At 37.2% G+C, this 15,610-nt stretch overlaps 2 protein-coding genes across 2 annotated transcripts in view; both read left to right on the forward strand.

The window, feature by feature from the left end:
- Nucleotides 1-740: 740 nt before the first annotated feature.
- Nucleotides 741-9,693, forward strand: elp6 (elongator acetyltransferase complex subunit 6). Its single transcript, XM_022663836.2, has 8 exons — nucleotides 741-849; nucleotides 2,154-2,269; nucleotides 2,368-2,446; nucleotides 3,526-3,596; nucleotides 5,252-5,376; nucleotides 7,499-7,703; nucleotides 8,789-8,944; nucleotides 9,307-9,693. The coding sequence occupies exons 2-8, from the start codon at nucleotides 2,216-2,218 to the stop codon at nucleotides 9,421-9,423; spliced, it is 807 nt and encodes a 268-aa protein (XP_022519557.2). The 5' UTR covers nucleotides 741-849; nucleotides 2,154-2,215; the 3' UTR covers nucleotides 9,424-9,693.
- A 2,254-nt stretch (nucleotides 9,694-11,947) lies between these two features.
- LOC111190066 (SREBF chaperone) overlaps nucleotides 11,948-15,610 on the forward strand; it is a 60,843-nt gene continuing 57,180 nt past the window's right edge. The window contains exon 1 of the mRNA XM_022663810.2: nucleotides 11,948-12,153. The gene's annotated coding sequence lies outside the window, so the exon portion shown is untranslated. The remainder of the gene's footprint in view (nucleotides 12,154-15,610) is intronic.

The raw sequence follows: 15,610 nt of genomic DNA on the forward strand, positions 1-15,610 counted from the left end.
ATTTACCCCTAAATCTAAAAACTTATAAAGGTTTTTCACTCTTGGCTGACAACATTTCTCCCAAATTCCAAATAAAAATATTGTCATTTAGAGCATTTATTTATTTGCAGAAAATGAGAAATGGCTGAAATAACAAAAAAGATGCAGAGCTTTCAGACCTCAAATAAGGCAAAGAAAACAAGTTCATATTTATAAAGCTTTAAGAGTTAAAGTTTTAAGAATAACCCTGTTTTTAAACAGTTTTTTTTCATGCATCTTGGCATCATGTTCTCCTCCACCAGTCTTACACACTGCTTTTGGATAACTTTATGCTGCTTTACTCCTGGTGTAAAAATTCAAGCAGTTCAGTTTGGTGGTTTGATGGCTTGTGATCATCCATCTTCCTCTTGATTATATTCCAGGGGTCTTCAATTTGATCAAAAATCAAAGAAACTCGTCATTTTAAGTGCTCTCTTATTTTTTTCGAGAGCTTGGCATCTCTCAACGTATTCCGAGTTTAAATAAAGGCTGATATGTGTCCATTAACAGTTTTTTTTAGTTTTTTCTTTAGTTTTAATAATAATCTATAATGTACAGAATAAATAAAATGAACAGACAAAGAGAAACAGTGAATGAAAATGTGTGTCCAGGCTTTGAGTGGTAGTGTAGTTAGGGTGTAGTTAGGGTGTAGTTAGGGTGTAGTTGGTGTGTAGTCAGGGTGTAGTTGGTGTGGATGGAGTGAGGGGGCAGTAGTGATCTGGAGAGTGAGCAGTGCTGTGTGGTAGAAGAACAGGATGCAGTAGTGAAGCGTGCTGTGTGTTGTGTTGTGTTTTCACAGTGAATCTACAGGGTTATAACTGCAGTATAAAGGTAGGACGGGTATTTCTCACCTGTAAACTGGTTTAGGAGCAGTTTAATGATCAGGAGGAGCTGTTTGAGTTTGTTCATATTCTGTTTGATGTTCAGGTGCAGCAGGAGACTTTTCATTATACAGTGCTGCTTGAGATAGTTGATTAACCTTTATAATGTTCTATATTTCTGCTTAAATATGACCTGAAACATCATCAGATTTTCATACAAGTAAAAAAAGTAGATAAAAAGAAACCAGTTAAACAAACCAGTCAAAAAAATTTAACTTGGTAATTGATCTATTAGGGTTGTAAAAGTACAGAACATTCACGGTTCGGTTCAACCTTGGTATAAACCCCACGGTTCGGTATGTTGTCGGTACCTTTTTGGGTACATTTTCGGGATGTTTTCCGTATGTTTTTTGGTACGTTTTCAGTATGTTTTGGTGTGTTTTTGGTACGTTTTCAGTATGTTTTGGTGTGTTTTTGGTACGTTTTCAGTATGTTTTGGTGTGTTTTTGGTACGTTTTCAGTATGTTGTCGGTATGTTGTCGGTTCATTTTTGGTACGTTTTTGGTACGTTTTTGCGGTACAGTTGGTGTAAAAAATAAAGAGGCTGGAACATGTAATGTTGTAACGGGACTCGAGCTCTTTTATCAAATACTGAAACTCTCCTACTGTCATCATGAGAGGATCCATTTTTTAGATCTTGATGGAACAAATAAACAATGATCATAATTGTGGCGCTTTATTAAGAACAAAAAACAACAGCATTACTTTAACTGATTAAACTATTTTTTTCATAAGCATATTACTGGATGCATTTCAGTGTTTTAGTTCTTTAAAAAAAAAAATCAAGATTAGATTGTTAAAATAAAATAAAATTCCAATTAAATGTCAGTCACTTAAAATGAATTAAGATTTTTTAGTATTAAAAAAAGGGCGAGAGAGAGACGGCGCGTGTGAGAGAGAGAGAAAAAAGAAAGAGAGAGAGACAGCGCGAGAGAGAAACAGTGCGGGAGAGAGCGAGGGAGGGAGAGAGAAAGACAGTATGAGCGCCTAACCCTGCGTTCGCACTGGAAAGCGACAGGCAACCATTCATGTCCTATAGCAGGGCGCGATTTCAGCTCGGCAACGGGTGCAGCACTCCTGTGTGTCTAGGGTCATTGTCCTGCTGCATGACCCACCTTCTCTTGAGATTCATATATTTTCCAGATTTTTTTCTTCAGAATTCTCTGATATAATTAAGAATTCATAGTTCCAGATTTTAGCAGCAAAAAAAGGCCCAAATCATGATTATATGTATTGTGTTTCTTTTGACTCAAGACCTCCAGAGCTGCACGTCCTTTCACACTGTTCCTCCTCCGGGTCTGTGTGTAAGATCAGAGATGTTCCCAGAGCTGAACAGCATCCTCAGCAGCAGCCCGGAGAACTTCACAGAGGTACCTGACCTGCAGCTCACCTGTATCCATCTGATTATATTTAACAGTGAAGTGAATTCAGTACACTAACATCATCTTTTATTTCTGTACATCTGTAGGGAGAGTTCATCCTGCTGTCTGACCGACAGGCCGACGCCTCCTTCCTCATTCATCACTACCTCACCTTCTACCTGCGGGGTAAGAGTTCACCACCCACAGACCAGCACTGCAGAATCCCATCAACAAACACTAGACCAAATATACAGCTCTGAAAAAATAAGAGAGCACTTAAAAATGATGAGTTTCTTTAATTTTACCAAATTAAAAACCTCTGGAATATAATCAAGAGGAAGATCAAAGCCATCAAACCAAACTGAACTGCTTGAATTTTTGCACCAGGAGTAAAGCAGCATAAAGTTATCCAAAAGCAGTGTGTTAGACTGGTGGAGAAGAACATGATGCCAAGATGCATGAAAAAAACTGTGATTAAAAACCAGGATTATTCCACCAAATATTGATTTCGAACTTGTTTTCTTTGCATTATTTGAGGTCTGAAAGCTCTGCATCTTTTTTGTTATTTCAGCCATTTCTCATTTTCTGCAAATAATAAATGCTCTAAATGACTGCATTTTATTTGGTATTTGGGAGAAATGTTGTCTGTAGTTTATAGAATAAAACAACAGTGTTCATTTTACTCAAACATAAACCTATAAATAGCAAAATCACAGAAACTGATCCAGAAACTGAAGTACTCTCTTATTTTTTCCCCCAGAGCTGCTTAAAATATGAAGAGACCTAAAGCGCTGCCACTATAATCGTGAAATCGCTGGTTTGAATCCCAGTTATGCAGCTTGCCATCAGCTACCAGAGCCCTGAGAGAGCACAATTGGCCTTGCTCTCTCTGGGTGGGGACAGCAGATGGCACTCTTTGCCCTCATCACTCCTAGGGTGATGTTGATCAGCACAAGGCTGCGTCTGTGAGCTGCTGCATCGGAACCGAGTCGCTGCGCTTTCCTCAGTGTTAGCGCTGTGATGCTACTCGGTTATACAGCATCAGCAGCAGCTTAAAAAGAGGTGGAGTCTGACTTCACATGTATGCTAGTCTTCACCCTCCTTGTGTTGTGGCATCACTAGTGATAGGGGGGATAGACAGCAGAGTAGCAGCAGAATGGGTGGGATAATTGGCCTATAGCTAAAATTGGGAGAAAATGTGAAATAATGTTAAAAAATCATGTAGACACTAAAATAATAATGTTAAGTGTGTGTTTTGTTCTCAGCTCGGTGCAGAGTGTGTTTTCTGGGTCTGGTTCAGTCCTTCAGTCATTACAGCGTCGTCAGCCAGAGACTGGTGAGTTTTAACCAGCAAACTTTACAACCTGTAACCTTATAACTTGCTTATTCACTTAGAATATAGTGGCTTACAAGTATTTAAACCTTTTGAACTATTTCTTTAATATATTTTATTGAGCTTTTAAGTGATACTTTGTGAAACAGAAGTATACTAAAGTGCATTAAAAGTATGTTCAATTAAGTTAAAAATACTAAAAGTGCATTTTCTGTTTAATATGCTCATTAAATATACTTTCTCTGTATTTCCATAAAATGTACAGCTCTAGAAAAAAATACAAAATCACTTAAAATGATGAGTTTCTTTGATTTTACCAAATTGAAAACCTCTGGAATATTGTTGCACCAGGAGTAAAGCAGCGTAAAGTTATCCAAAAGCAGTGTGTAAGACTGGTGGAGGAGAACATGATGCCAAGATGCATGAAAACTGTGATGAAAAACTAACTAGGGTTATTCCACCAAATATTGATTTCTGAACTCTTAAAACTTTATAAATATGAACTTGTTTTCTTTGCATTATTTTAGATCTGAAAGGTCTGCATCTTTTTTTTTTGTTATTTCAACATATGTCTATCAATAAGTATTGTGTGGTAGAAAATATATGTAGTGGCACTAAGTTTGCAGAAGATATACAAAAAAAAAAAACACTCACATACACAACCTATTGCTTTAATGTTGTGTTTAAATATAGTTTAATTACAATTTAAATATATTTAATTTGCCATAAGTTGTTTCAAAACAGTACATTTAGTATGTATTTAAGTACGTATTAGAATTGTAATAAAAATAAAATGAATAATTATTAATCATATGGAGAAGAAAATGTGCAATGAATCAGGATTATTCACAGGATTCTGTTGTGATTAATCAGTTTTTCTAATCGATTGACACCACTACCGATTATATATATTTCATTGTTTAGAAATTGCTGTTATTTCTGTAATTGTAATCTTTTATTATGTACTTCTAACTCAGTATTAACTTTTTACTGTTGAGAGTTATATTCTGTAATTACTATGAGTATTTCAGAGTAAACTGTGTATTGTTCAGTATCTACTACAAATTATTTAGGTTTTGTTTTAAATTATTGAGTATCAGCTGTTCTGAAATAAGTTTATGGGTTTAATTTAAGTTATATAATATATATACAGCTCTGAAAAAAATTAAGACGCCACTCCAGTTTCTGAATCAGTTTCTCTGATTTATCTATTTATAGGTTTATGTTTGAGTAAAATGAACATTGTTGTTTTATTCTATAAACTACAGACAACATTTCTCCTAAATTACAAATAAAAATATTGTCATTCAGAGCATTTATTTACAGAAAAAATAGTTTATATTCATTAAGTTTTAAGAGTTCAGAAATCAATATTTGGTGGAATATCCCTGGTTTTTAATCACAGTTTTTTTTAAGCATCTTGGCATCATGTTCTCCTCCACCAGTCTTACACACTGCTTTTGGATAACTTTATGCCTTTAAAAAAATTCAAGCAGTTCAGTTTGGTGGTTTGATGGTTTGTGATCATCCATCTTCCTCTTGATTATATTCCAGAGGTTTTTAATTTGGTAAAATCAAAGAAACTCATCGTTTTTAAGTGCTCTCTTATTTTTTCCAGAGTTGTATATAATTATAATAGTGTTGGTGTTGTGTTGCAGGGGGTGAATCTGACCCAGGCGAAGGAGAAAGGTCAGCTGGTGTTTCTGGAAGCTCTGAAAGCGTCTCCTGGAGTTCTGCTCGGTGATGAATCCAGTGATAAAACTGCTGCTTTAGATTATCTCAGGTCAGTCCTACACAGAACTCAGAGCACATTCCCATTCTTCATCTGCAGCATGTATAATCCAAACACTGGGATGGGATGCTGCGTAAAATGTAAATTAAATGTAGCTAAAAACAAAGAGCACTGATTTTTTTGATCAAAAACCCATATATTTGTTAAAATTAGAACCTAAAACACACATCAGATGTCGAAAATGAGACTTTTATGGCTTCAGTACCATGGCACTTAATAATAAGCAAGGCACGTTTAATAGTATAGCACCTTTTATACACACAGGCCATTCAAAGTGCTTAAGATTTAGTGCAGAACAGGTTTAAAAGAAAGTTATAAGAAATTATAATTCACAAAAAATAAATATATAAAAACTAGGGCTGTTGTGTTGATGCATGTGATTAATTTGGAATCAGTAATACGTTATTATTATTTTTCTTTTTTGTAATTCTTTATTTTTTCCAGTGTGTGCGTCTAAGAATTGACATTTACAATATACATTTTTTCTTTTTTCTTTTTTTTTTTTTGTTATCACTTCTGATATCACAATTATCACATTTTATGCCTTCAACATAAAAAATAACGTATACAGAACAAGGAACTATTAACACTGAGGATGCCTAAAATTATTGTGCAATAAAAATGAAGTAAAACCGATAAAAAAAGAAATAAAAAAGTTTTCTGGGTAGTAGTTTAGTCTGTTTGTGTTTCAATGAAATCTGGTCTTTTATTCTTCGTGCAAATTGTCCATTTTGACCATAGTTTTGCAAATTTTTTTTGTTACAGCTTTTTCACGTTATTATTTTTTAACGCAAATTAATCACACCACCAGGTTTGCGCCCACCGCCCAACGGGCAGATTTTTTTCATGAGCGATTCTAAACTCTTCTAAAACCTGTATCTAGCGTTATATTGACTGTATGTTACACGAATGACAGATAAATAAACAGCTGGATAGTTGCTAGGGATGGCCATAACTAACGTTTACCATTAATCGTTTTGGACCTAACAAAGCACTCAATTATATAATCACATTCCTAGATAAACTGAGTCACTGTAGAGACTAACTATCGGTTTCTGGCGTATATTTTGGAGTAGTTACTCATCACTGCTGAGGTATTAATCAGATCTGACACGGCTGCTCCTCCATTGTGACTGATTGCAGTTCACGTTAGAATGTGTAGCATGACTGTGTTATCAAAAATTCAGATAACTGTAGCTAACTTTGCTAACTTATCTCTCTCTCTCAGATACCCTCTGCCTTTTAATCCCAGCTGCACTCAGAGCACTGATATGAATGTGAATACTCTATTTTTAAATTAATTTAAACACCAGTCCCTAGTAAGAACATCTAGTGGTGGTGATAAATTACCTGACTGAATCAGCTAGCCAGTTAGCTTAAGTTACCTGTTCAGAAGAAAAGTAGCAGCTCTGGTTTGGTCTTGTAGTCTTCTAAAGCTCTCAGTCTCTACCTTTCAAACTCGCTGCCAATATTCACTCTTGTTATATTCCTTTTTTGGTCACTGAGCTTTTTTGAGACATGCTGCTGCTAAGGTTTCAGCTGAACCAGCCCTGCTAGCTTCCATTCTGCAGCACCGTTAGCTCGCTGTTGTGTACTGGCAATATCTGACGATATATTCTGATAATTTTATCATTGACTAGTGAAAATAAATTACATATTGGTCCTTTTAAATGCATTTAAAATCTCATGTTGACTGAATATCTCATAGTAGGGCTGCAACTAATGATTATTTTGGTAGTGTTTGGTAGTCTCTGTGCTCAGATCTCCGTGTCTCTGTGCTCAGGTCTCCGTGTCTCTATGCTCAGGACTCTGTGTCTCTGTGTTCAGGTCTCCGTGTCTCTATGCTCAGATCTCTGTGTTTCTGTGCTCAGATCTCTGTGTCTCTGTGCTCAGATCTCTGTGTCTCTGTGCTCATGACTCTGTGTCTCTGTGCTCAGGTCTTTGTGTCTCTGTGTTCAGGTCTCCGTGTCTTTATGCTCAGGACTCTGTGTTTCTGTGCTCAGGTCTCCGTGTCTCTGTGCTCAGGTCTCCGTGTGTCTGTGCTCAGATCTCTGTGTCTCTGTGCTCAGGACTCTGTGTCTCTGTGCTCAGGACTCTGTGTCTCTGTGCTCAGGTCTCCGTGTCCCGAGCTGAGGGGGCTGTATGAGTTTGTGTGGAATTCGTTGAGTCGGGCTGGAGGTGAAGACGCCGCTGAGTCCTGGGGTCCTCCTGTCCTGATCATAGACGACCTGAGCGTCCTGCTGAGCTTAGGGGTCAGCGCTGGAGCCATACTGGACTTCACCCACTACTGCCAAGCCACCATCTGCTCCCAGTTACAGGTGTGTTCATGTCCAAATACTTGTGGACACCCCTTAAATGGCAGATTCCACCGGATCTGTGAACGATAAAAATAAGATGTGTAACAATGATAATGGATGATAAAAAATGATAATAATGTGTGATTGATATTGGGTGATAATGTGTGACAATGATAATGGATGATAATAATAAGTGATGATAATGTGTGACTGGTAATGGGTAATGAAAATGTGCGATGTGATAATGTGTGATGATAATAGATCAGGATGATAATGGGTAATAATGTGTGACAATGATAATAGGTAAAAATGTGTGACAATGATAATGCGTGATGATAATGTGTGATGAAGATAATAGATGATGATACTGTGTAATGAAAATAATAATACATGGTAATGAGTGATGATAACGTTGATAATAATGGGTGATGATCGATGATAATGGATGATAACGTGTAACAATAATAATGGACAATGATAATGAAAATGGATTATGGTAATGGGTGATGATAATGTGTGATAATAAATGGGTGGTGATAATGTGTGACGGTAATAATGTGTGATGAAAATGGATAGTTAGTGATGATAACGTTAATAAAAATGGGTGATGATAATTTGTAATGATAGGTGGTGGTGATAACGGGTGATAATGTATGATGATAATGGGTGATGTTGATAATGGGTGATGGTGATAATAGGTGGTGATAATGGATGATGATAATGGGTGATGTTGATAATGGGTGATGTTGATAATGGGTGATGTTGATAATGGGTGATGTTGATAATAGGTGATGTTGATAATAGGTGATGTTGATAATAGGTGGTGATAATGGATGATAATGGGTGATGTTGATAATAGGTGGTGATAACGGGTGATAATGGGTGATGTTGATAATGGGTGATGGTGATAATAGGTGGTGATAATGGATGATGATAATGGGTGATGTTGATAATGGGTGATGGTGATAATGGATGATGATAATGGGTGATGTTGATAATAGGTGATGTTGATAATAGGTGGTGATAATGGATGATAATGGGTGATGATAATAGGTGGTGATAATGTGTGATGATAATGGGTGTTTGTTGGTGTGTTTTGTGTGCAGGGCTCTATGATAGCTCTGGTGAGGTGTGATGATGAGGAGTATGATGAAGATGAGGAGAGCTCCAACTATCTCCTAAAGGCTCTCAGTCATCAGTGCAGCCTGTCTCTGCGGGTGGAGGGGCTGTCCACCGGCTACTGCAGGGACATCCACGGACAGGTACACACATTATACACACACACACACACACACACATTTTAAAGGTGAGTTTGGAGTCTTTAATATGTAGGAAATATACTATGCAACCCAGCTTCTGTTGGAATTCAGCTCCTCAACCCCAGAAGCACTCATGCAGACGCAAGACCATGATGCTACTTCACCAATCAACTCTTTGCAGGCTTTCTTGGGCTCCAGCTTCAGAAAAGGCTTGCTTCTAGGACAGTCCTTTATGATCAGTGGATCTCAAAAATGGTTAATTGGTGTAGACACAAAGTGGTATCCATAATAATAAGCTTGACTAGTGAATATATATGAGTGTATATAATACATAGGTTTCAACTGTGGTCTGTCATGTGTTTTAGGTGGAGATCTGGTGGCGAGGAAGAGGAATGAAGAACCAGCGCAAGATATTTCAGTACAAAGTTCACGACAAGGGGGCGTCATTCTTCGCTCCAGGAACTTCTAGAGCAGTTCTTTAACCGCTGCCAAATAAAACTATACTTTGGGAGTTTTTTTTTAATCCAGGTTATATAGATGTACCACATCCAACACACCCCGCTGTAATGTTCACACGTCTTTTTGAAGGACAGAAACCTTTGGACACAGATGCAGAGTGTAGAATGGACTAATGGAGAGAGCAGCAGTGGTCTGGATCTATTTGTAAATGCTTTATAAGTCTATGTTCAGACAGCAGGTTAAATTTGCCCAAGTTCTATATTGCATTGTAGATTAATGCAAAAAAAATGAAATTATTTAGTCAACAAAAAAGTGTTTAAACAAACAGAATATGTTTTATATTTTAGATTCTTACTTAGATGATCAGCAGGTAAAGTCACCTAGAATTTAGGTTAACAGCTGTGCTGAACTCATCTAGAGGGGGCGTCCAGCAGTCTAAAGTGCTACCACTATAATCGAGAGATTGCTAGTTCGAATCCCGGTCATGCAGCTTGCTATCAGCTGCCGGAGCCCTGACAGAGGTACAGTAGATGGCACTCTTTCTCTTCATCACTCCTGGGGTGATGTGGATCAGCACAAGGCTGCGTCTGTGAGCTGATGTATCAGAACCGAGTCGCTTGCTTTCCTCTGAGCGTTAGCACTGAGATGCTACTTGGTAATGCTGCTTCAGCAGCAGTTGTCGGAGGAGGAGTGTGCTAGTCTTCATCTTCCTGGCGGAGAGTATTGGTACATAGTAAAAGTCTGGAATAATATCTTGCCCAAATTCTTGTATTATTTATTTATTTTTGTTTTTAGGAGCCTATATCATGCCAAAACTGAATCTTCTCTCTTCCCTTCTTTTTTGCAAATAAAATAATTTAATCAGAAACATTGTTTAAGCTTATTTATTTATCTACAAATCAACATATCGCTACTTATATGTAACCATGTTCCGTATTTCTATATATCTATAAAGGGATTAATATAGGCTTAACGGTGAAAAAAGGGTGAAAGGTGCAATAAAAAGTGATTCAGCTGAAAAAATATATTTTTTGTGTAGTCTGAAGTCTTGTAAGTAGTAAAAAAAAAATTAAATGTTTTTTAAACACAACCCTGAGGGACATGAATAAAGGCCCAGAGGTCGTAATGCAGCTGTACAGGTTGAGGTTGAGAGTTCATGTTAATATGATTAATATTCAAAATAATTTATGAAACGTATCCTGTGCAACAGAGTAAACTCTTGCTCTTCCTTTCCTGGGGCTGTCCTGATAAGTGCCTGTTTCATCATACGTTTTTGATGATCTTTGCAATTCACTTGAGGATAGTTTCTTGAAATGTTTCGGATTGATTGATCTTCATTTCTTCACTTCTTTTTTTTTTTTAAGAACATGCACTGTGAAAAGCTGTTGTGTAGTTGTGTTTCTATCAAATTTCAGTTTTTCGCTAAAATTGTTGAACACTCAACACTAAATCAAAATTGAATTATAAAGTAATTTAAAAGAATTCAAAAATTTTGTGTAACAAATTCACAGAGTAAAACTTGCTGTTTCTGGGGCTAGTATGGATTAGAACTCAAATTACTTAAATTGGGCTGTTCACTGTATACCAACTCTACCTCTTGAGGTGAAAATAAAATGTGATTAATCTGGACAATAGAAAAAGTATAAAAAGTATGATTAACAATCTGATTCATTCAATCTGGATGAAGATATTTATCTTCATGGTAAGAACTACTTAACTAAGTAAAGAAAGTGTATGTCAGTCTAAGGAAAGGGCAGTCGCAAAGACCATTAACCCTAAATGTATAGATGAAACTGGCTCTCATCAGGACCGCCCCAGGAAAGGAAGGCTTAACAGAAGTTATCTCTGTTGCACAGAGATGACCAACATTTCTACTTAAAGTAAGCTAACAAAGTATCTGTTCAAAATGATTTAAAAAATATATCCAGCTCTGGAGAAAAAAAATGAAAAGAGCACTTGAGTTTCTCTGATTTTGCTATTTATAGGTTTATGTTTGAGTAAAATGAATATTATTGTTTTATACTATAAACTACAGACAACATTTCTCCCAAATTCCAAATAAAAATATTCTCATTTAGAGCATTTATTTACAGAAAATGAGAAATGGCTGAAATAACAAAAAAAATATGCAGAGCTTTCAGACCTCAAATAATGCAAAGAAAACAAGTTCATATTCATAAAGTTTTAAGAGTTCAGAAATCAATATTTGGTGGATTAATCCTGGTTGGTTTTTAATCACAGTTTTCATGCATCTTGGCATCATGTTCTCCTCCACCAGTCTTACACACTGCTTTTGGATAACTTTATGCTGCTTTACTCCTGGTGCAAAAAATCAAGCAGTTCAGTTTGGTGGTTTGATGGTTTGTGATCATCCATCTTCCTCTTGATTATATTCCAGAGGTTTTCAATTTGGTAAAATTAAAGAAACTCAACATTTTTAAGTGCAATCTTATTTTTCCCAGAGCTCCCACAGTGGCCAGTAGAGGTCGAGATAGTGCTGCTTTAGTGGAGGAGGCTGAGGTTGAGAGTTCATGTTGACACACACACACACACACACACACACACACACACACACACACACACACACACACACACACACACACACACACACACACACACACACACACAGCTCTCTAACTAACAGTGCAGACAGACATGATTCTGTCAAAGTAGCTCTGTCTCTCTCTGTGTTTTAACAGCTCAGGATAAAGGATATATACTCTCACAGTGGAGGAGCAGCGCTGCTGGTTTGGGTGAGCAGCTTCAGTACACTGATTTCATTCATTTTTACTGGGATTTATCTGTGTTTTTACCTTTTTCCTGCTGGTTTAAGGCCTTTAGTGGCAGAACAGCATGGGATAGCAGGGTTATCTAGCTACCTGCAGCCTGTATTATCAGTATAATATTAAATATATTAGTATATCCGTATTATTTTAGACTAAATAAGATTTACAGCCTTTGAATATATCTATATTATATCTCTCTATCCCACACTGAGCTGTACAGCTAAATAACCTGTATATAGTAAGTCTGGGAATAGATCTTAGCTTAGCTTAGCATAAGCTTAAAATAGCTTAGCATAGTTTAGCCTTAATTCCCAATACTTTTTGCGCCTAGCTTAGCTAATAAATGTTAGATTCCCGTAATTGACGAAGCGTAATTCGCATTTATTTAGTTAATTAACTGATACATTAGCTAATTAAGCTAAGCTAAGCTACGTGGACTGTAAACTACCGTAGCTTAGCTTAGCATAAGCGTAATTTAGCTTAGCTTAGCATAGCATAGTTTAGCCTAAATTTCCACTACTTTGCGCCTAGCTTAGCTAATAAATGTGAATTTCTCGTGGTGAACGTAGTTTAATTCGCGTTTATTTAAATAATTAACTTATTAATTAGGGAGTTAACGTTAAGTTAGTTAACCTAGCTAAGCTACGTGGACTGTTAGCTGTTTAGCTTAGCTTAACTTAACTTAGCTCAGCTAACTTAATAATTAACCGTATTAAAAGCGATATTGTATTAATATTTCGTTTCTACCATCGTTATTTAACGTTACGTATCTATCGTTTATTCCGCCCACTAAGCAACTGTATTCCTGTGATAAATCTCTCTTTATTCGTATTTAATTTTATATTTTGATATGCTAGCTAAGCTAAGCTAAGCTAAGCTAACACTATATATGTATTTTTAAGCTGCTTGACTGATGCTAGCTAACCTAGCTAAGCTAAATGTGTACACTAGGTTATAATAATAACACAGTTATTACAGTAAGTTTTAGCTGTTTCTCAGTGTTATAAATGCATAAAGCTGTAAAAATATAAAGCCTGTCTAATTTAGAGCATCATAAATGTAAATTGGAGGCATACATATTAATAACAGACATGTGCAGTGATCAAATATGCAGCTAAAATTGCATCATAAATTCTAGAAAACCGAATTTGTCTAAGTTATTGTGGGTTTTAAAACTAGGAAAAGTAGAATGTCTTATTGCTAAGTGGTTGGTGCATTAACTTAGGTGGTTGCTCAGGTGTTTCAGATGGGTGGTATAGCTTGAGGTTGCTATGGCAATGAGTTTGATTGCTGTGTAGTTCCTTATTAAGTTCTAGGGTGTTAATAATAATTTGTGTTTTCGATATAGGGTTGCAAGGTGGTTGCTTGGGTGTTCCAGATACGTGCCTTAGCCAGTAGTTGCTGGTAGTTGCTATGGTATTTTAGATAATTGCTATGTAGTTGATTCTAGGTGTCTTTCTAGGGTGTTGCTAAGAATTTGCTGTGGTGCTACAAGTGGTTGCTGTGGCGGTGTCAAAATGGTTGCTATGGTGTGCAATGTGATTGCTTTCCTGTACCAGGTGGTTGCTGTGGAACTGCGTAATATTTGCTGAGGTGTTCCAGGTGGGTGTCCAAGGCAGTTGCTATGCAGGTGCTGATGTGTTTCTGGTGTTTTTGATTTAGGGTTTGCAAGGTGGTTGCTTGGGTGTTCCAGATGCGTGCTATAGCCAGTAGTTGCTAGTAGTTGCTATGGTATTTCAGATAATTGCTATGTAGTTGATTCTAGGTGTCTTTCTAGGGTGTTGCTAAGAATTTGCTGTGGCGCTACAAGTGGTTGCTGTGGCAGTGTCAAAATGGTTGCTATGGTGTACAATGTGATTGCTGTGAGGTTGCTTTGGTGTACCACATGGTTGCTGTGGAACTGCTTAATATTTGCTGAGGTGTTCCAGGTGGGTGCCCAAGGCAGTTACTATGTAGCTGCTGTCATGTTTCGGGTGTTTTTGATATAGGGTTGCTTGGGTGTTCCAGATGGGTGCTATAGCTAGCATTTGCTATGGTATTTCAGGTGATTGCTATGTAGTTGCTTATAGGTTTATAAGGTGTTTATAATAATTTGCTGTGGTTTTGCCAATCTATTCCTAGGTGGTTGCTGTGGTGTACAATGTGATTGCTGTGAGGTTGTTTTGGTGCACCAGGTGGTTGCTGTGGAACTGTTTAATATTTGCTAGAGTGTTTCTAGGCAGTTGCTAAGGTGTTTCAGGTGGTTCTCCAAAGCAGTTGCTATGTATGTGATTTTGTGTTGCTAATGTTTTTCTATGTGTTTGTTATAGTGTTGCTGGGTGATTGCTGTGGTTTACTAGGTAGCTACTAAAGTGTGTCTAAGTGGTTGCTCCTATCAAAAACTGAAAATACAATAGTGCTGCACGATATATCATTTAAGAATCGTGCAATAGTTACATTGCAGGATGTTTGATGTGGAGAACAGGAGTAAACACAAGGTAACTGCATGGCCTCCATCCGCATGGCCTCCATCCGCATGGTTGGGCAGGTGCTTGTAAACGCAGGTGTGGAAAGCTATGCACCTCAGTCCAACACAGTTTTGCAGCGCAGATATTTCCAGTTACAGCTGAATTCAGGCTTTTAATCCCAGAAAACAAATGCTCTAATTTACCTTTTTAATAAGCCATTTAAATTCCTGATTAAAGGGATGATTACTGTTGTTTTGCTGCTTTCTCGGGTTTTGAGCGCTCAACGCTGACTCAGCTCGTGACCGGTCTGGATGCAAGACAGCGCACGTGTGGGGGTGGGACTGGTGATGTCATAGGCTCTGCATTGTTTAATATCGTGTTATTTATCGTAGAAAAAAACATTTGCAAGGTATTTTTATTTCCAATATTGTGCAGCCCAAGTGGTTGCTGTGGTTTTCTGGGTAGTTGCTGAAGTGTGTATAGGTGGTTGCTTCTATCAAAAACTGACAATGCATTGATTTGATTAAACAGGATCATATAAAAACGAAATTAATTTACAGTCACTGTCACTGATTCCATTAGACGAGACTGAATTAATTGAGTGGGATGGATTTGATTTGGTTGAGTGGGACTCATTCAGTCCAACTGTTATGGATCCAGGAGCTTCAGAGCTCACTTGTTGTAATGAAATAAAATGGAAGAGAGTGTTTACACCGGGACTTGCTTTAATCAAACTACCATATTTTTGGACTTTAAGGAGAACCGGATTATAAGGCGTAGTGTAGATTTTGGGGAAAATGTAAGGATTTTAAGTGCACCTTATAGTGTGAAAAATACGGTAAACCTGTTGTACAAATGTTATTGTGTTAGAGGCACGGAGTTGGTTTTATATGTGTGTGTGTGTGAGTTAGGTGGACGTGAGTTCGGCTGCAAGTGTTTACACACACTGTTCTGTCCAAAACTGCAGGTATGTTCAG

The sequence above is a fragment of the Astyanax mexicanus genome, chromosome 1, assembly GCF_023375975.1.
Source record: "Astyanax mexicanus isolate ESR-SI-001 chromosome 1, AstMex3_surface, whole genome shotgun sequence".
In the NCBI taxonomy this organism is placed as follows: domain Eukaryota; kingdom Metazoa; phylum Chordata; class Actinopteri; order Characiformes; family Acestrorhamphidae; genus Astyanax; species Astyanax mexicanus.